Source organism: Phyllobates terribilis, unplaced genomic scaffold, assembly GCF_046119375.1.
Source record: "Phyllobates terribilis strain yellow unplaced genomic scaffold, ASM4611937v1 Scaffold_8__6_contigs__length_399053987, whole genome shotgun sequence".
Classification (NCBI taxonomy): domain Eukaryota; kingdom Metazoa; phylum Chordata; class Amphibia; order Anura; family Dendrobatidae; genus Phyllobates; species Phyllobates terribilis.
The window spans coordinates 275,563,597-275,585,933 of record NW_027362768.1 but is presented as its reverse complement, the minus strand read 5'-3'; the positions used below and the strand labels follow the sequence as shown (position 1 = coordinate 275,585,933).

At 43.1% G+C, this 22,337-nt stretch overlaps 1 protein-coding gene across 2 annotated transcripts in view; it reads right to left on the bottom strand.

Annotated features, from left to right (window-relative positions):
* Window positions 1–22,337, bottom strand: part of SYNGR1 (synaptogyrin 1) — a 72,913-nt gene that overhangs the window by 9,731 nt on the left and 40,845 nt on the right. For both annotated transcript variants that reach the window (XM_073644255.1, XM_073644256.1), the window contains exon 2: window positions 3,004–3,241. In XM_073644255.1, coding sequence (XP_073500356.1) covers window positions 3,004–3,241 — 238 coding nt within the window. The remainder of the gene's footprint in view (window positions 1–3,003; window positions 3,242–22,337) is intronic.

The following is a 22,337-nucleotide window of genomic DNA, read 5'->3' as shown; positions in this document are numbered from 1 at the left end:
AGCTCAACACTGTGCAGGGTGATTGGCATTTGGCAGAGAACACCAAGATTGGCAGATTCAACATGGCGCCCTGCGCTCTTCACGGATGAGAGCAGGTTCACACTGAGCACGTGACAGACGTGACAAAAATCTGGAGACGCCGTGGAGAACGTTCTGCTGCCTGCAACATCCTCCAGCATGACCGGTTTGGCAGTGGGTCAGTAATGGTCGGTGGAGGCATTTCTTTGGAGGGACGCACAGTCCTCCATGTGCTCGCCAGAGGTACCAGGATGAGATCCTCACAGCCATTGTGAGACCATGTGCAGGTGCAGTGGGCAATGGGTTCCTTCTGATGCATGACAATGCTAGGCCTCATGTGGTTGAAGAGTCAGCAGTTCCTGCATGATGAAGGGCATTGATGCTTTGGACTGGCCAGCCCATTCCCCAGACCCGAATCTAAATCGAGAACATCTGCGACATAATGTCTCGTTCCATCCACCAATGTTGCCACATTGCACCTCAGACTGACCAGGAGTTGACTGATGCTTACACCAGATCTGGGAGGAGATCCCTCAGGAGAACATCCGCCACCACATCAGGAGCATGCCCAGGCGTTGTAGGGAGGTCATACAGGCACATGGAGGCCACACACACACACACACACAAGATTCATTTCCTTTTCTTGAAGCATTTCTATTGAAGTTGGATCAGCCTGTAATTAGATTTTCCACTTTGATTTTAAGAAGCATTCCAAATCCAGACCTCCATGGGATATTAATTTACATTGATCATTTTTATGTTTATTGTTCTCAACACATATTTCACTATGTAATGAATGAAATATTCCAGTTGCAAATCTTTATTCAGTGACATCTAGGATATGGCATTTTAGTGTTCCCTTTGTTTTTTTTTGAGAAATATTAGTATATAATGACTGATTTTCCACTAAACATAGAAAACAGTTCTTTCTTTTTCTCAACGTTACAACAATGGAATATAACATTCATATGGGCAGATGTAGGTTGGTAGATGTCCTCCAAAAATGTACACCTTATCTTGGCTGGATAGGATTATAGAAAGACCATCCGGTGACCACGGTAAAGCTGAAAACTGGGTGCTCCTAGAAGGCTGCAGTGTATATTTTGCCATATTATGAAGATTTTCTCTCCTAGATGTTTTGCAGTTAGTGGGGAAAACTTCCATAACATGACATCGTGCAAAGTCCCTAATGCACCATAGTATGGAGCTGCAGGGACTGAGTGCCTCTGTACAGGCTCCATGCACTCCGCTCACTCATGTGCATGAGGCCTAGGGAAAGAGGGTGAAACAACCTAGACTATTGCAGCAATCTAGAACCTTTCCATTTCGAACATGGATTTTTATATTGGGTTTACATATTTTTTGTATTTTTCTGGTCACTGAATAATTCAGTTTGTGTTAGTGTAGAACCATGATGAATAATTAGTCTAAAATGAAAAAAAAAAAAAAAACTTCAAAAGGATCTAAAGCGTTGGAAATCTGAGCTTATGTGCATTCCCACAGCCTTAATAGCTCCAGCTCTGGCGTCACACATCAGTTTAGTGGGAACAGAAGCAGAGATTTCACCATAAACACACACAGAGTTTCAGATTACATTTCATGGCTATTATTTTGCTTATCAGGGACACTTAAAAGGGAACCTGGCAGCAAACTTACTTATAAAGCCAGACCGATGCATGTTGACTGACCGTTGGCCACACGGCTGCTGTATCTTAAAAGGGGTATTCCCATCTCCAAGAATCTATCCCAATATTTAGTAGGAATAAATAATAACTATAAATAATAATATTAGCAAATTCCTCCAATTAGAACTGTAGTATAGTTCTTCAGATTCACTATGTTGATTACCTCGTGTGCAGGGCATTACAGTAGCTTAGGTATCCATGGTTACAAGCACTGAGAGCTAACTAACTGTCACTATATGAGTGATAATTACCATGGATACATAAACTATTGCAATGCCCTGCACATGGGGTAAGCAACAGCGAATCTGAAGAACTAAGTGATGAATGATAAACATAACACATTGATTGGTGACAGGCCCTTTTACATGGGCCAAGTCAAATTTTATGGTGACAATCACCAATATGACCAGTCAGTCAGCAGATAGTATTCATACAGTATTTTCACGCAGCCAACAATCAGTTCAAAGGCTGATCGAGGTCATATTTAAAGGGGTTGTCTGGGACTTAAAGAAGATGTCCAGTACTTTATCCCCCCCCCCCCAATGTATCCCCCCAGGCCCCCCTAAGACTTATTGTAAATACCTTGTGTTGCTGATAATGCCTGTGAGCGGCGCTATCGGTGGCCGCTCACAGGCATCACGTGACCCCACGCTAACGTCAAGCCTCACTTGTCGTGACTCAGCACAGGGGTCCCCGCGGTGGCTGCTGGGTTGTGGTCCACTGATAGCACCGCTCACAGGAATTATCAGCAACAGAAGGTATTTACAATAAGTCTTAGGGGTGCCAGAGGGATACATGGGGGGGGGGGGGGATATAAAGTAGTGGACAACCCCTTTAACTGAGGACCTAATTCTAGGATAGGTCATCAATATGAGATTGCTAGGGTTCCATCACCCGGCACCCCACGATGAGCTGAAATTTGCCATGGCAGTGGTTGGATATGTGATGTCATGGCAGAACGCAGCAGAATCATACAGTGCTTAGTGGCCATGGCTGAGTACTAAAATCAGCTTTATATGTGTCCACAAAGTGTTAAAATGCTCATTTTAATATCAGGTGGGAAAACTTTCGAGAAGAATTGTTCAGACATTCTCGTACAGATTTTGAAAGTAAATACAACAGCCTCACCAAGTCTAGGAAATCTATAACAGATGAATTCATTTTGTACTGTAAAATCCGGTGATGTAGTTATTGAGAAAAAAAAAAAAAAATCAGTGACCTCTGATTTAGACAACAATGGGATAATTTGTAACACAATTAAGAATTGAGTGATGCTAAAAATGAAGAAGCAGCAGCTTACCAGACACAGCGACGTCAGATATCACAGTCTTTTTGCGGTCTTTGACGCTGCTGATCTGTGGAAAGTGGACATCTACAGCCAGGTACAGAAGGCAGGTGAGAAAGGCCAACAACCCTACTGTCACACCATAGGTGCAGGCACTTCGGTTTTGGTTGAAAATGCAGTGTTCCTCCTCCTCACTTGCCTTATTAATGTATCCCTCATTAATTATGCACCCAAAGACCACGATAGAGAACACCTGGAAAAGATCCAAAATACCGAGTGTAAGAAAACAAACAATATAGTATAACACATATAGTGGCACGTAAAAGTTTGGGCACCCCTTGTCAATATTACTGTTATTGTGAACAGTTAAGCAAGTTGACGATGAAATGATCTCTAAAAGGCCGAAAGTTAAAGATGACACATTTCCTTTGTATTTTAGGCAAAAACAATTATATACATTTTCATCTTTTACATTTTAAAAATTACAAAAAGGAAAAATTGGCTAATACAAATGTTTGGACACTCTGCATGGTTAGTAGATAGCAGCACCCCCTTTTGCAAGCATCACAACTTCTAAACGCTTTTTGTAGCCAGACAAGAGAGTCTTTCAATTTTTGTTTGAGGGATTTTCATCCATTCTCCCTTGGAAAATTCTTCCAGTTCTGTGAGATTTCTGGGTCGTCTTGCATGCACTGCTATTTTGAGGACTAACTGAGATGTTCTTTTCCTGAACTTCTGTGCCTTCTTTTCTCCACACATACCTTTTTGATCATTGTGGCCAAAGAGTTCTATTTTAACTTCATTGGTCCACAGGACTGGTGTCTAAAATGCATCAGGCTTGATTAGAACTTCTTACGCTGAATTTTATGGTGAGGACACAGGAGAGGTTTTCTTCTGATGACTCTTCCATGAAGGCCATATTTGTGCAGGTGTCTCTGAACAGTAGAACAATGTACCACAACTCCAGAGTCTGCAAAATCTTTCTGAAGGTCTTTGAGTCATTCCATGTCAAGTGGACCAGTGGTCCCCACTCGACCTTCTCCGATTTTGCTGAAAATTTATAAGGATTGTCATGTATGTTTGAAAAGAGGTTCTGTAAATTTTTAGGGCCAGTTCTCAAATACATTGGGCACTGTTGACCTTTCACTGGAGGTTCCACCAAGCCTGCGGCTTTAGCTAAGAGGATTTTGCAAACTTTGGCACATAGCCATTAGAGTTCTATACTGGCTATGATGCTGAAATTTGCCATACTAGCTCAACTTTTGCAGCTAAACACGATAAAATTATTACCGGCTATGACAAAACAATATTTCGGCCGCAATTTTGTGTCAAAGTAGCTTGTAAAACGCGTCGCATAAAATTTATGCCAAACTTTGCCCATATATAACTCAAGACCAAAAACCAATAGTAACTGGTGCTTTGCCCTGTACAAACATCTACATGACTTTGCATTGCTGCAATATCACGGTCAAAGCATATGTATTTGTGGAAATATTCACACCCACATATGATGAAAAACTTAAAACAGAATTTTACCTATTTTTAGGTCAAATTTCTCAAAAAGGGTACCCCTAAAATATATTAATTCTGACATCATTAGAAAAGAGCACATTTTTCTCTACAAGGATCATTGTTGTTTTTTTGGAGTCTCTCAGTTTAAGAAAAGAAAAATGCCACTGAACATGGTGTTATTTATTAATAAGCAATGAATGGTAACTGCACTATTCAAACCCTTGCGTTAGTCCATGGTGGTTATACCACAACCAATTCCCTAAGAATTGGTATTCTAATCCTATTAAGAATTGTAATAATGCTGTCTTTCGAGAATTGGCAGCCCCATCGCCTAGGAGCCATGGCCGATAGCCGTGCAAGGCCAGCCGCGGGCGGTCTCTTTATCGCAGGTTCCGAAGCCTGAGGGTGGGTGTCTTTGCCTAGGATCCCAAGCCTAATATTGGGTATCTTTTGTTGGTTCCCAAGCCATAATGTTCAGTCTAAGTGGTCTGGAATTGTTGCTGAATTTGCAACATAATCGGTTCAGAGAAGCTGTATTGTCGGTCCATTGCTGTTGCAGCTGGTGCTGGAATTATTGCAATGATTGACTGCTCGGGAATCCAGCATGTATCATTTCTCACAGGCCAGTGAAAGAAGCTAGCAGGTCCATGAGGATGCATAAAATGTATTAATGCATCATGGTCGTCGACTGAAATTTCAGAAATATTTCCAATCCACCAGTTCCTATCGTAAATGCAGGCAATGTATTGCCCTGGCTGGAGGTTTGCAATTACCACAAAAGGCATTTCTGATCTGACAGATCTATCTACATGGGCAATGAAAGATGATGGGTCATTTGACACCCTTGAAATGCGAATCTTTTTGTCATCAATTGGCACAAACTGGTGATTTTCTCTTGTTCCAGCAATTGTATGTCCATCTTTGAACCTTTCCTCTTGAACTACCCGTATTTCGTCAATTTTTTCTTTTGGAACAAAAAGAATGCAGTTGCTCGTTGCAAAAGTTGAATAAATCCACCGGGGTCAGTATTTGGTTTTCAGTTGGGCGTTGAAGACTGGCACGAGCTGCCAACCTCTTTGCTGTCCCTCCAATCCCATCACAGGGCGACTTTCCATGACTGGTACCAAAAAAATTCCATTCAGCGCTGATATTGAAATCAGCATTGTGGTGGCACAAGTTGAGAAAATTTTTGAAATTTTTGTACTGGGCTGCAGATCCATCGCTGAAGTAGTGGATATGACGAATCCCATAGATGAGAGTCTTGAGATACTCCACAATTACTGTTAAGAAAGTGTGGACTGCAACTGTGTCATGTCGTGAGCAATCACTGATTATGCACAAGCTGATGTTCTGCGCAGCTTCACCATTTAACTCCTTGAAGTAAATTACAAATGGGTGTACTGTAGCTTGACTATTTTCCCAGTGGAAACCTTGAATGGCATCTTGAACATTAAATGAGTAATTTTCAGCAAAGTCCATAAGGATCACAAGCTCTCCAGGTCTCAGATTTTCCTTCAACGATTTCAAATAGCTACTTTGATACTTGGCGATGTAGTGATGGCTACAAAATTTAGAAATTTTCAAAACCAATTCTTCAATGAAATCTTCTATAGTCAGTTGTTTGGTATCAAGCGTGTCTCGATCAGTGTGAATCCATTGTTTGAACTCAATATCTTCAGGGTCACTGTTGACAAACACATTGACTAGAAATTCTTTTAAAACTTCAGGACTCGGGCATTTATCACAACGGCCAAGCATACAGTCCTTGGATTCAATTCCACAGACCATTTTGCATATGAGCTCTTTGTAGTCATCATTGATTGGGCATGCTGCAAGCATTAGTTTGACATTTTGGTGAATGGTACACACACAAACGGAATGTGTTCCAGCAGATCCAACGGTTACGCACCACTTTGGCCGAAGCTCACAAAACTTGGAAAATCCAATTTCAGGGCCATTCCGATCCCGATAGGCAACAAACATTTCCCTCATATTGCTCAGTAATAGTCGCTTTTGCATCTGCTTTTTTTCTCCTGCTATTCGCACTGATACATAGTCTTTTTTACCAGGGCACATTCGACTGAATTCATCATCCTCAAAAAATGCCTGCACCTTTTTCTTCACTTCCTCAGAAACTTTCTTGCCACACTTGATTCTAGGTAAGGCTAAGATCCCATGTTCACATTTAAGCTTTCGAGCTTGTTTGACTATTCGTTCAGAGACACCGAATTCGTCTGATATAGCCTTAATGGACCAACTTTTAGGTGCCAATGTCAAGATTTGGACCTTTTCTGCCTGACTGGACACCTGCAGCTTTTGCTTCAAACCTGCCAAAAGGGGATTGTAATCCAGACACATTTTGCACTGTGCTGTTTTTGTTTGCTCAATGTCTTTCGGCTCAAGCCCTCCAATTGAAGCAATCTTGCTAGAAAATGCATTTTGTACCTGGCTTATCTTTCTCCTTGCATATCCAAGTGAATCCCGCTGGCTTACCCGTGGATATTTCAGAGGAGAGATGCCAATGGATGTTAAGCTTGAATTTAGACTTTCAGGAGAACATTCCATTCCATCTGGATCTGATTCAGAGGAAATTGGATCAGCTGATTTTTTCCTGTTAGCAAATTCTTTTCGACATGATGCACACATCTTCTGGCCAGGCTTCACATCATTCTTTGTAAATTCGTTCAACTGGTCAGCTGCTAACAAATTGATAGCTCGCAAATTCTTTTTGGTGTTATGACCTTTCTTCCCAAAAGGATTGCAACACGATTTTTGCAAATGCTCATATTTGGTCAAGAATGAAGCTTCATGGTGTAAACAGATTTGTGAATGTTCGTCAAAATTTAGTCCCACTCGTCGACGCAGCAATTTCTGTTCATCCAATCCAAAGCTTGTAAACAATTTCAACTCATCCTTGCTATGGGTGAATGTCTTAAGGTGGCACTTCGAATTTTTCGCAAGGCCGATAGAGCACTTGGCCGATTCTTCATCAATTTCATTCTCCATCGCTAAAAAATAAATAATATATGCATTAAAATGTAACAATAGTCAATAACTTTTCATAAACAAAAAGGTTTATAGGTTTTTGATAATAGACATTGCTAGCAACAATACAACTCTGTAACATGTGATAAGAATCTGAAAATCAAACAAAATCAATGCATTACGCGCATAAATAACACCATGTTCAGTGGCATTTTTCTTTTCTTAAACTGAGAGACTCCAAAAAAAAAACCAAAAAAAAAAAACCAATGATCCTTGTAGAGAAAAATGTGCTCTTTCTAATGATATCAGAATTAATATATTTTAGGGGTACCCTTTTTGAGAAATTTGACCTAAAAATAGGTAAAATTCTGTTTTAAGTTTTTCATCATATGTGGGTGTGAATATTTCCACAAATACATATGATTTGACCGTGATATTGCAGCAATGCAAAGTCATGTAGATGTTTGTACAGGGCAAAGCACCAGTTACTATTGGTTTTTGGTCTTGAGTTATATATGGGCAAAGTTTGGCATAAATTTTATGCGACGCGTTTTACAAGCTACTTTGACACAAAATTGCGGCCGAAATATTGTTTTGTCATAGCCGGTAATAATTTTATCGTGTTTAGCTGCAAAAGTTGAGCTAGTATGGCAAATTTCAGCATCATGGCCATTAGAGTTCTATACTGGCTATGTGCCAAAGTTTGCAAAATCCTCTTAGCTGAAGCCGCAGGCTTGGTGGAACCTCCAGTGAAAGGTCAACAGTGCCCAATGTATTTGAGATCTGGCCCTAAAAATTTACAGAACCTCTTTTCAAACATACATGTACATCCTTATAAATTTTCAACAAAAATCGGAGAAGGTCGAGTGGGGACGATTTTTAAAACTGGTCCACTTGATGTGGAATGACCCCTTTTGCAGTCAAGCAGGGGTTCTGATTTGCCTCTCTAGCAATCCTACGAGCAGCTCTCATTGAAGTTTTGCTTGGTCTTCCAGACCTTATCTTGCCCTCCACTATTCCTAGTAACTGCTATTTTTTAATCACATTTTGAACTGAGGAAAGGGCAACTTGAAAACTCTTTGCCATCTTCTTATAGACTTCTCCTGCTTTATGGGCCTCCACCATTTTCATTTTCAGTGTGATAGACAGCGGCTTAGAAGAACCCATGGATGCTGTTTTTGGCACAAGGTTAGAGGAGGCTGAGTTTTTATAAAGCTTGGAAATTTGCATCAGCAGGCCTTTCCTAACGATGATAGTGAACAAGACATAACCCTAACAGGCCAATTAAGGTCTGAAACCTTGGTCAAAGTTATCTGGGCACAAATCTCCTAGGGTGCCCGAACTTTTGCATAGACCCATTTTCCTTTTTGTAATTTTTAAAATGTAAAAAAATTACAATATATTTCCCCCCCCCCTAATATACAAAGGAAATGTGTCATCTTTAACTTTAGGCCTTTTAGAGATAATTTAATAATCTTCAACTTGATTAACTACTCACAATAACAGAAATTTTGACCAGGGGTGCCAAAAGTTTTATATGCCACTGTTAAAATGTATAAATGCATGCGTGTGTACACTGTGTTCCAAATTATTATGAAAATAATATTTTCTCAGATTTTCCCAAATTACCTATATGAACTGCAGTCATTGTAATTTTCCAGTCAAATAACTATTAGAGTACAATTGAAAGGTTTTTGTATAAACTGCCTATGATAACAGTATATTTTAAAAAAATAAAAAACTCAAACTGCACTCAAAATACATGTTCCAAATTATTATGCACAGCAGAGTTTTCAACCTTTTCATTTTAATAAAGAACAAAAAAATGGTCATTTTTGAAATTATAAGCATTAGCAGGTTATTACAAACTGAAATCAAACAGTTTTCAACTCAAAACTTTATTCTAGGTGATGTTACATTTGCACATAGGACCGCTTGTTCGAAAGGAGCTTCTGAACTCTCTCGTCCATTGAATTTGTCAGGTTTTGGATGGTTTCTGCTTCAATTGTTTTGCATGAGGACAGAATACCCTCCCAGAGCTGTTGCTTAGATGTGAACTGCCTCCCGCCATCATAGACACTCCTTTTGATGATGCTCCAGAGGTTCTTAATGGGGTTGAGGTCAGGGGAGCATGGGTGCGACACCATAAGTTTGTCCCCTTTTATGCCCATAGCAGCCAGAGATGCAGATGTGTTATGTGCAGCATGAGACGGGGATATACCATAAGATTAAAATTCTAATTTTAGTTGAAATGGTCTTTGAACCCAAGAAATGGTGCAACAACTGGCAGAGTGTGTGCTGCACTAAGGCACACATGTCAAACTCTGGCCCGCGGGACAAATCTGGCCCGTAGGAGGAGTATAGTTGGCCCATGATGCCGGGCGGGTCCCCAATTATATATTTGGCCCGCTGTACTTTCAATAATATCAGCATCCCAGATGCTGATACAGTTGAAATCAAAAATGGAGGAGGGAGCGACAGCTGAAGCTCCCTTTCCCATCATTCCCCCTCGGTGTCTGATGTCTCAGCGCAGTGGGCAATGACGTCATTACAAAGGGCCCGATATACAGAGGTGTGCAGAGGATCTGAAGACAATTGAGAGACCAAAGCAGTGGGGGGAAAGGGCAGACGAGAGTATTTATAGATATATATATATATATATTATTATTTTTTTTAAATATGGGGCCCATTCTACAGTATGTAGGACCGTGTGGGGCCCTTTATTTATTCTGTATGGAGGACCGTGTGGGGCCCTTTATTTATTCTGTATGGAGGACCGTGTGGGGCCCTTTATTTATTCTGTATGGAGGATCGTGTGGGGCCCATTATTCTGTATCGAGGACCATGTGGGGCCCTTTATTTATTCTGTATGGAGGACCATGTGGGGCCCATTATTCTGTATGGAGGACCGTGTGGGGCCCATTATTCTGTATGGAGGACTATGTGGGGCCCATTATACTGTATGGAGGACCGTGTGGGGCCCATTATACTGTATGGAGGACCGTGTGGGGCCCATTATTCTGTATGGAGGACTTTTTGTGGTCAGTTTGTGAGGATTAGAGTTGGAGAATCATATTGTGATGGGGTCACCATTCTTTGTTGAAGGGGGGGGGGGATTGACGGAGAGGGGTACAGTAGGGTCACCATACTGTGCGTGTGGAGGAATTCACTGTGGGGGTGTCATACTGTGTTTGGGGGCACTTGTTTGCATCATACTTTATTATTCAAGTTTTTTTTTTTATCTTTTGTTAGTACATATTTTAATTAGGCCATATGCTTTTTACTGCTCTTACATAACATATTATGCCAATATTATATTCTAAGATTTATGAATTAAAATGTACTTTGTTTGTGGGACAACCCCCTTAAATTTGTTTCCATATGAAAAAGTCTTCTAAACAGTGTAGAAAGATTCCTTAAAATATAACGTTTATTAGTAATCATAAAAATCAGGATTGACCCAGACAAGACAAAACAATACAAAAACATTGACCCACAATAAGGGCCTACATCAGTACTACAATAATTAATAAACCGATGTTGATAGGTGCCATGTGAGTATAGGACAAAGTCAAATATAAGGTGCCATAGTGCATAAGGGGGAAAAAAAAGTGGCACATTTTCGCTCAAAAAATACAAAAAAAACAAAAAAAAACAGTTTATCCCGAAATAACTACAGTTTTTGTGACTCCTTTAGTCCTTCATGAAACAGGACACACCATTTTGGTTTAATTTTCATCATGTACATGTAGTCAACTAGCCAAGTTTAACAAAAGTTACCTTTCAAGAAGTAGGCATTAAATAAATAAGATTATTGTTGCTGACCACGTGCGTCACGGACCATATTCTGATGGCAGTCATTTAAACTATGCAGGATTAAAAAAGGGGCTGTGTAAGATACATGAATGCTTCTATCACCTATACACAGACGACACTCAGATCTACCTCTCTGGCCCAGACATCACCTCTCTGCTTTCCAGAGCATCTATCAACCATATCCTCCTCATCCTCCTCTCGCTTCCTCAAGCTCAATGTAGACAAAACTGAACTCCTCATCTTTCCTCCATCTCGCGTATCTCCCCTACCTGATCTATCACAATAAACGACATCACGCTTTTCCCTGTACCAGAAATCCGCTGCCTCGGAGTAACCCTTGACTCTGCCCTGTCCTAACCCAGGGGCGGCCAATTAATTTTCCAGAGGGGCCACATGAGTGCTGTGGAGGGCCGGACAAATAGGCTGAAATTAACTCTGCTCAATATCAAAATTGCCATATTACAATTAACAAAGAAATTATAATTAATTTATCACTTAATATTGAGCAGAATTAAGTATGCAGACACCCCCCTACAGTACAGACCAAAAGTTTGGACACACCTTCTCATTTAAAAGATTTTTCTGTATTTTCATGACTATGAAAATTGTACATTCACACTGAAGGCATCAAAACTATGAATTAACACATGTGGAATTATATACTTAACAAAAAAGTGTGAAACAGCTGAAAATATGTCATATATTCTAGGTTCTTCAAAGTAGCCACCTTTTGCTTTGATGACTGCTTTGCACACTCTTGGCATTCTCTTGATGAGCTTCAAGAGGTAGTCACCGGAAATGGTTTTCACTTCACAGGTGTGCCCTGTCAGGTTTAATAAGTGGGATTTCTTGGCTTATAAATAGGGTTGGGACTAGTGTTGAGCCACCCCCGTAGTGTTCGGGTTCGGTTCGTGGAACACCGTTAAAACCAATGGCAGGCAAACAAAAACACCTTCAAAAAGGTGTCCAAAAGCTGACAAACTGCTCAGAAGACACTCTCTTTAAAAAAAAGCCGGCCGGCAATTCAGCATCGGTACCCAACAATTTAGAACAGAAAGAATAGAGCATCACACACAGATTAGATATATATGTGACTGACATGTTTCTATCTAAGAAGTACAGTGATAGTGTTGATTACTGTAATTGTCATTTAGTGTTAAAATAAAGGATTAAAAAACAAATTGGCATGGGGTTCCCCTTAATTTTAGTCTCTAGCGGAGGTTAAGCAGACGGCTGGGGCAGATGTTTGAAGCCTGGGAAGGGGGTAATACCCACAGAGATTCCCAGGCTACTATCAGCCCCCAGCTGAATACCTAGCATTTACTAGCTATTAAAATGGGGGTCCCCCCTATTTTAACAGCTAGCAAAGGCTAGGCAGACAGCTGGGGCTGATATTAATAGCCCAGGAAGGGTGCCATGAATATTGGCCCCCGCCCAGGCTAGAATCACCAGCCGTCAGCCGCCCCAGAAATGGCACATCCATAGGATGCGCCAATTCTGGCACTTAGCCTCGCTCTTCCCACTGCCCTGTAGCGGTGGCAGTGGGGTAATAGGGCTGGGGTTGATGTCAGCTTATAATTCCAGCTGACATCAAGCCCAGGTTAGTAATGGAGAGGCGTCTATAAGACACCCCCATTACTAACCCCATAGTCAAAGTTACAAAAAAAAACACAAACACCCAGAATAAAGTCCTTTAATTGAAATAAACACACAATTCTTTATTGTTCTAAATTAAACTATACTTACCGTCACGCCCATTCCAGCTGAAGTCAACGATCTTCTGCAATAAAAATAAAATAAATCAACCTCATCCTTACCTTTCCATGGTTCCCAGGACGGCTCCAGCTCTGCTACATTCATATGACAGGCTGGATCGCAGCCGAAAGCTGCCATCCAGCTTGCCATGCCGCAGACACTGAGAAGCGCAGGCATGCTTGTGCTCCTCAGTGTCTGGCTGTGACGGCATCCAGATGAGCAGATTTCATGTCCAATGAACTCAGCTCACCTCATGCACGTCACTGACAGCGTGGGAGAATTCTCCTGCGCTTGCCGTGAGCGCAGGAGAATTCACGACAAGTGCTGGAAGCAGCCGGGGGTCTTTGTCTTCCGTGTTCCAGGTGGATGCCAGGCTGTGGGTGAGGTTACGCCCCCCCCCCACCCCGCGTCACACCCAACATCCACCACGGGGGTAACCCCGACCACAACCCATCAGCCACCGCGGGGACCCCAGCGCTGTCACGCCTCACATGTCGTGACATCAACGCGGGGTTACGTGATGCCTGTGAGCGGCCACCGATAGCAGTAGTATACAACTTCTTTAACTGTGCCTCCCGTCTAGTTCATCTCTCTCCTCGCTACTCTTCTGCTATCCCCCTTTGCAAATCCCTTCACTAGCTCCCATTTCCCCAGCGTATCGAGTTCAAACACTGACCTACAAAGTCATCCATAACCCCTCTCCTCCATACATCTCTGAACTAATCTCCCCATATATTCCCTCGCGTAATCTCCGGTCCTCCCAAGACCTTCTCTCCTCCACCCTTACTCTTTCCTCAACCAATCGCCTCCAAGACTCCTCCCAAATATCCGCCACACTTGGATCCTTCAGACGGAACCTCTTTAAGAAAGCTTACAGCCTGCCATGACCCCGCTGCCTCCTCACCACCGGTGCTGCTGCAACCCTCCCAACCTGTCTCCTCCCCATTCCTGTAGACTGTAAGCCCGCAGGGGCAGGGTCCTCTTCCCTCTGCACCACTATCATTGTTATTTCATTTACTGTAAGTGATATCTGTATTTGGTATGTAACCCCTTCTCATGTACAGCACCATGGAATCAATGGCGCTATATAAATAAATATTCACGTCTACAGGATGAATCATGCATGTAGCTGTCAGTATTCATGGAAATTGGGTCGTTAAAACTGGTAACAGAAACCCTGAGCAAAACTGTAAGGATATATTCACACACAGCGTTGTTTGAAGCATATTTTCTGAAGTCAAAACCTGCTCTCTTGGCAGTAAAACGCTGACTACAAAAAGATGCTTTTGCTACATTTTTGCAGAGGTTTTGGTGCAGATTACAAAAATGCAGCAAAATTGTGTGCGAGCACAGCAGATTTCTTAAATCTGATTGTATTTTACAGTACCAGTAAAAGCTGTTTAATTGCATAAACCCCCCATATATCCCAATACTCGCTGGATCCCTTGCTGCTACAATAAAATTTCTGTTTTTCCTCTTGTAGTGCTCATGATCTGAGGAGTCCATCCCACATCAAGGAGTCCTTGATATTCACGAGCTTCTGCTTTCCCAAGCCACCCACAGTTGATTGACAGCTTTCTCCCTATACATCCGGGAGAATGGAGGGAGGCACAGCCCATGAATACAAGGATATTGCAGCAGAAATAGTGATTTTATTAGAACTACCATACATTTATATTTTGGCTACTTATATACAGGGCTGTGGAGTCAGAGTCTGTGTCAGTATAAAATGGACTGACTATATAAGAATTGGGTACAGTAATTCAATGCAGTTTGTGGGGAATATTTTTTTTCATGAGGATTTGGGAAAGTTATGAAATGTCCTATAAATGTCTGTCCTATTCCTGATCTAAGGGTCTAGACTTTTAGCTGAGATGAATCTGTCCTACCGTAAATTGATCACTTAAACATGAGCCATGTATGAGGGAGTCGGAGTCGTGGAGTCGGTGTCATGGAAATTGATGAGTCGGAGTTGGAGTCGGAGGTTTGGCTTACAGACTCCACAGCCCTGCTTATATAGCGCCATCACTTTCCACAGCACTATTACAGATTGTGATCAGTCACTGTCCCATTTGGGTCACAACTAAACCCACATGAACTAGGTACAATAATACGAACCTCTTTGTTGTCCTGGATTCGAATGCGACCATGGACAGCAGTGCTACCACTGATCCAGCACAGCAGATGATCTCTATAGCTCTATATACCTACTGCATCTCATTGTAATAGAGGGGCCGCTGTATACGGCTCACGTGCACAGCTGACAGTCTTCTTAGCCTTTTAGCTGCCTTCCACGATTCTATTTTCTGCAGTCAGTGTAACATGATCTGCAGTCGCGTCTGCATGCCTTGCACATTGCAGTGTTCCTGGCTCCTTGTGACTTTCTTTTCTCTCTTCTATGCACATAATTATATGACTGGACAGGTCACTGCTTAGCAAAAAAAACTAAAACAGCAAAACGGATCTGATCATTGACAAGTCATATAAAGATCAGCAGGCGTCTGATTTAGACAGACCAGCCCTGCTCTGTGCTGATGAAGGGCAACTACTCCTAAACAGATGTCCTGTAGATGGGTTCCTGGCTTGGCCAATATCCCTGGTCATGCTGAAGGGTCAGCCACTGCCTTGGGATATGCTGACATCTCGTTTTTGCTTTTTTTTTTTCTGCAGCAAAACCTGACCTCTTGCCAGGAGGTTTGTTCAGGATTTTTCTTGTTTATTTTTTGGTGCATTTTTTCACTGTCCTTTTGTCTCTTTATGCATAAAGTTCAGTGGAAAAAAAACAAAACAAAACTTTTCATTATGGTTTTAGCACAAAAAAAAAGCTGAAAAACCTGACACCTGCATTCTTCTAAGTTTTTTTCACCACCCATTACTTCCAATGGGTGAAAAAACCGCTGAAAGAAGTGACATGCTCCATTTTGCAAATTAAACATGCAAAAGCACAAAATCTTGAACAAAACAAAAACAAAACAAAAAAAAAACAAGATCTGTGCATGAGATTTCTGGAATCTCATTGACTTTGCTGGTACTGTAAAATGCAGCTGAAAATGTGCATAAAAAAAACCAAGATGTGTGAACATAGCCTAAGAGGGAATAAAAAATTATTTTGCTAGTGCCACCTACTGAAGTTAGCTACCCTATGAAAAAATAACAATTTACACTTACATTTCTTTTCAGTGGAAGAATAAGCAGGAATCACCCTGGATGTGACATCGCAAGCAGCTTCATGCTGTGGATAAAGCGGTCAGTGGGGTTGGAGCATGCAGGCAGCATTCTTTAGGCAACGGCAGTTTTGTGCTGTAGCTAGTGGTTCATCAGGTCCGACGTGATCACCGGATGCAGATGTGTTCCCAAGGAAGCTGGAAGCATGATGAAGGTCCCTATGGCTGCCAGTTGGGTACCCCTGTGAAGCACAGCCATAGGCTGGGCTTCATATGAAACCATTCGGACAGCAATTATGGTATAAAAAAGTCATTAACCATAAAAAGTAAAATGCTGTAAAGAGGGGGAAAAAAAAAATCTAGCATTGCCAATTTTGAGGTCACTGCACTGCTCTTAACAAATGCAATGAAAAGAAAACAAAACACTGTATGCATCTCAAATATAATAAATGAAAATTACTAGCTGTTATGAAAAAAAACAAGCCCAAATAAAAAGGTCCATTGCCGGAAAGAAAGAACACAAGTTATGGGTCTCAGAACAAGCAAAGAAAAATGTGCGTTTATCTCTACTTTGAGTTTTTTAAACCCTCAAATAAATGAAGAAATGCATTATTTTTTTTTTCACTGATTTGTCCCACTTGGAATTTTTACCTAATTTTTCTGTCCATTATTTAGAAAAATGAATAAAGTCATTAAAAACTACAATTTGTCCCATAAAAAAAACACATGGCTATTTCAACAGAAAAGCTCAAAGGGAACTGGATGGGAAGGGGTAGGAGTTCATTGTACTATAAAAATAACCTGCCAACATGATTTTTCCAGGTCAGTATGAATACAGTAATAGTCTTGCATAGTGATTTTAATGTGAAAAATTAGCAAAGTTGAAATTAAAAAAAAAAAAAAAATTACATTTCAGACCAGCAACTTTTTTATTCTTCTTGTTGATGGATCTGTGCAAGTACTTGCTTTTTTGTGTGCAAAGATGTTATTTTTATGAATACCATTTTGGGGTACATATGGCATTTTGATCAATTTTTTGGCCATCATTTGAGGTTATTGCAGTTAAAAACAAAAATCAACAATTCTAGCATGTCCATTCTTTCCCCCAGTTTCAGCATTCCGGTTTTTTTTTCTGTTTCAGTAATTTTGTGACCAAGGAACACCACATATGTTGCTGATAAATTTCATTATTTACATTTGGGGAAAAGGATGCAATTTAATAATTTATATATTCGAAGGAATAAAGGTGGAAGGAGGAGGAAGGAGGTGTTATTTTTTTATTTTTAATTCGCCCCCTTAGAGGACTTGAGGCTGCAATCTGTTGATTGCCTATGCAATACAATAGTATTGCTGTGTATTATGAAATAGACACAAAAACTTAAGTACAGCCACGGCTAGTCTTCATAGATCTCACATGGTGGACATGTGGGCTGTCAGAAGGCACTCAGGTGCCAGGCCAATTGATACTCGGTGATGGCCAATATCTTGCAGACTTTAAAACTCTGCTGTCAGGCTTGAGTGCCATTTATTGGTTAAACTAAATCGGAGTGCGCTCTGATGACATGAGTAACTGTCGGATGTCAGGCATGTTACACAGCTTGTACCCTTAGTTTCTGAGCCTGCTCCACACAGTGAATATGCTATCTTTGCTAAGGAGTTAACATGTGACGCGCGTTTTATCCCACTTTTTGTTTGGCGGTATGATTAAAAAGCATCAAAAACGCGTCGGTATGAGTGCCACACTCTGCTGGATCCCATCCTACATAGGTACGACTATTTGCCTTACTCAGATCATTACATCTATTTATGCATAATACATCAGGCAATCGGGCTGTGCAATAATTCATACCAGGATGTGCCATTATACACACACCACACTGGAGGTTAATACACCTTATGTTTTACTGTGTAAAGGGGATTTGCAATTATTCATATTCTATTACATGAAAGAGTACTGTACATGATACATACTTTATGCATCCTCGTTACCACTTATTACACAGTCCTCTTGGTGGTATACTGTCATCTCGTTTTTTTCTGCACTCTCGGCACCCTATGCCCTATTGGACCTGAATATAGGCATTGCAGGCTTTATGTATGATCACAATATTACCATTTGAGTTATTTCGTACCCTAGGGTGTTGGTTCTATAGCGGTATTTTAACCTGTTCAATACTCATATTTTGTCACTACAATGCTTTATAGGGTAATCTTTTTAAGGCATTATATACACAGACATATATGTAGGTTATCTGCTCATCCTCTAGCTCATTTGTTTAATCTGATCCTGTGCTGCCTGCCTCGACCTCGGACCGTCTGACTTCGCCACAGTCTCGCCCTCCTTTACCTCGTATCCGCCCCTCTGACCCTTCGGTCAGCTGCTGCAGTCCCGGGCACTGCCCTGGAGTGGTACCTGGTGTCTACCGGCAGCCCAGCCTATCCTCACCACCAGAGGTCCTAGTGAAGACCCCGTAGACACCTAGTGACGGCCCCAGAAGGGTAAGCCAAGCCCGTAGTGCAGTGGGTCCTCACTCACCAGCGTTACACTGGATGTTAGGCATCCCAAAACTGACAAGGCCTTATTTAGGGTGATTCTTGGATTGGTAATTACAATATACAATAAATCTTCCCTATATTTTCTGCAGGAAGAAAACATCTTTGCATGGAAGATTCTAGAAGGATACTCATATGCCTGCTTTTTTCTGGAAGAGGCCTTGATTTTTTTTCATATTTATTAGTCAACTAAAGGAAGTTAGAATCACGGCTGTGGAACTGGAGACGGAGTCTGTGTCCATTTTGGTGGAGTCGGAATAAAATGCTTGACTCCGACTCTATATAATACATTGGGTACAGTAGTACAATGTAGGATGTGCTGTAAATGTTTTCATAAGAATTTGGTAAAGTTATGAAATGTCCTATAAATGTCTGTTCTATTCCTGATCTAAGGATCTCTGCTTTTAGTTGAGATGAATCTGTGCTGCACTTTATGTACACGCTCAGTAGCGAGGCAGTGCTGCACTTTATGTACACGCTCAGTAGCGAGGCAGTGCTGCACTTTATGTACATGCTCAGTAGTGAGGCAGTGAGATGAATATGTGCTGCGCTTTATGTACATGCTCAGTAGTGAGGCCGTGAGATGAATCTGTGCTGCACTTTATGTACATGCTCAGTAGTGAGGCCGTGAGATGAATCTGTGCTGCGCTTTATGTACATGCTCAATAGTGAGGCCGTGAGATGAATATGTGCTGCGCTTTATGTACATGCTCAGTAGTGAGGCCGTGAGATGAATATGTGCTGCACTTTATGTACATGCTCAATAGTGAGGCCGTGAGATGAATATGTGCTGCGCTTTATGTACATGCTCAGTAGTGAGGCCGTGAGATGAATATGTGCTGCACTTTATGTACATGCTCAGTAGTGAGGCCGTGAGATGAATCTGTGCTGCACTTTATGTACATGCTCAGTAGTGAGGCCGTGAGATGAATATGTGCTGCGCTTTATGTACATGCTCAGTAGTGAGGCCGTGAGATGAATATGTGCTGCGCTTTATGTACACGCTCAGTAGTGAGGCTGTGAGATGAATCTGTGCTGCACTTTATGTACACGCTCAGTAGTGAGGCCGTGAGATGAATCTGTGCTGCGCTTTATGTACACGCTCAGTAGTGAGGCTGTGAGATGAATCTGTGCTGCACTTTATGTACACGCTCAGTAGTGAGGCTGTGAGATGAATCTGTGCTGCACTTTATGTACATGCTCAGTAGTGAGGCTGTGAGATGAATATGTGCTGCGCTTTATGTACATGCTCAGTAGTGAGGCCGTGAGATGAATCTGTGCTGCACTTTATGTACATGCTCAGTAGTGAGGCCGTGAGATGAATATGTGCTGCGCTTTATGTACATGCTCAGTAGTGAGGCAGTGAGATGAATCTGTGCTGCGCTTTATGTACATGCTCAGTAGTGAAATGAATCTGTGCTGCACTTTATGTACACGCTCAGTAGTGAGGCAGTGAGATGAATATGTGCTGCACTTTATGTACATGCTCAGTAGTGAGGCTGTGAGATGAATATGTGCTGCGCTTTATGTACATGCTCAGTAGTGAGGCAGTGAGATGAATCTGTACTGCGCTTTATGTACATGCTCAGTAGTGAGGCTGTGAGATGAATAGGTGCTGTGCTTTATGTACATGCTCAGTAGTGAGGCTGTGTAGCATCGGCGTCTCTGCCCCGTTCTAGGCAGAGACGCCGTCCCTCTCACCTCCCCGCTCCTGGCGCGGCGTCCTCCAGCGCTGCTCTCCCCGCTGCTTCCGGCACGCGCTCCTTCCCCGGCAGTGTGCTTAGGGCGCGCGCGCGCGCTCCCCCTCTCTTAAAGGGACCGCGCGCGCCGTCCTAAGGAGTCCCCGGCCAATTGCCGGAGGACCTCCCATATAAAAGGCACCTCCTCCAAAATGGAGGTGCCCGAGCAATGTTGTAGCACTGTTCACTACTCTGCTTCAGCCCTCAGGTCCCGTTGCCAGTTACCTGCCAGATTCCTGCCAGTCTGCTGTCTAATTCCTGCCTGATATCCTGCTACCTGCCTGCTAGCCTGAGGTCCGACGGTCTGCCTTACTACTCCTGTCAGTCTGTCTAAGGACCAGCTTGCCCGCTCACCTGGGAGCGCACATCAACTACCTGCCTGCTTGCCTGAGGTCCGACGGTCTGCCTTACTACTCCTGTCAGTCTGTCTATGGACCAGCTTGCCCGCTCACCTGGGAGCGCACATCTGCTGCCTGTTTGCTAGCCTACCTGGAGGCTCCGCCATCACATGCTGTGACCACCCGCCTGTCCAGAGACTTCTGCCCGCTCACCTGGGAGCTCACGTCTACCATCAGCCGCCACAGGTCGTACCAACCCTTTACCCAGAGACTGCCCCGGTCACTTGCCGTGACCATCTGCCCGTTCACCCAGAGACTGCCCCGGTCACTTGCCGTGACCTCCTGCCCGTTCTTCTAGAGACTGTCCCGGTCACCTGCTGTGACTGCCTGCCTGGTCGCCACCCGCTCCCTTACAAGGACCGCCCCCTTGTATAGTAGCTCAGAGGTTCCGCCTCCCAGACCCGTTACAGTTTGCTCGGGCCATGGAACCCGGTGGCACCCAAGCTCCCTCGCTCTCTGACCTATACCATGAACTCTCCCGTCAGAGATCCCAGCAGGAGTCCATCCTGAACCACCTGCGGAATGTCAACTCCCGCCTGGACACACTGTCTGCTCCACCAGCAACCACCGCTAGTGTCACGACTCGCACCCCGGCAGCACCGTTGCCCACCAATACCATGGCATCCTGTCTCGGACCCCGGCTGTCTGCACCTCCTCGCTTCGGAGGGGACCCCGCTCAAGCTCGGGGCTTCATAAACCAGTGCACCCTGCACTTTGAACTCTTGACTCACCAGTTTATCTCCGACCGGGCCAAAGTGGCATTCATCATGTCCCATCTCACTGGGGAGGCACTGGCATGGCTTAACCCCCTGTGGGAGAGAGGGGATCCCCTGGTGTCCGACCTGTCGTCTTTCCTCATTGCTTTCCGGAGAGTCTTCGATGAACCGGGACGAAAGACCTCATCTGCCTCCTCTTTGCTACGTCTCCGTCAAGGGAGTCTCACCGTGGGCCAATATGCCATACGGTTCCGCACCCTCGCTTCTGAGCTTGCCTGGGATAATGAGGCCCTGGTGTCCGTCTTCTGGGAGGGCCTTTCCGGTCGGATTAAAGATGAGCTCGCCGGTCGGGATATTCCTACCACCCTGGATGACCTGGTGTCGTTGGCTACCCGGATTGACATCCGGTTTCAAGAACGCACCAAAGAGACCACCCGAGAGAGAAGGTTTCCCCGCCTAGCTCCTACTTTCCAGAAACCTGTCTCCTCTTCTGTCACTCCCCGGGCACACTCACCCGAGCCCATGCAGGTCGACCAGACCAAGATGGTCAAATCTCGCCAGGAGTCTCGCCGAGCCGAGGGGAGCTGCTTCTATTGTGGCAGTAAGGAGCACTTGATTCGTTCCTGCCCGGAGAGGCCGGGAAACTCCAGTGTCTAGGACCGCTCGGAGAGGTCGCCCTAGACAAAAATAAATCCTCTCCAACCCTGACTT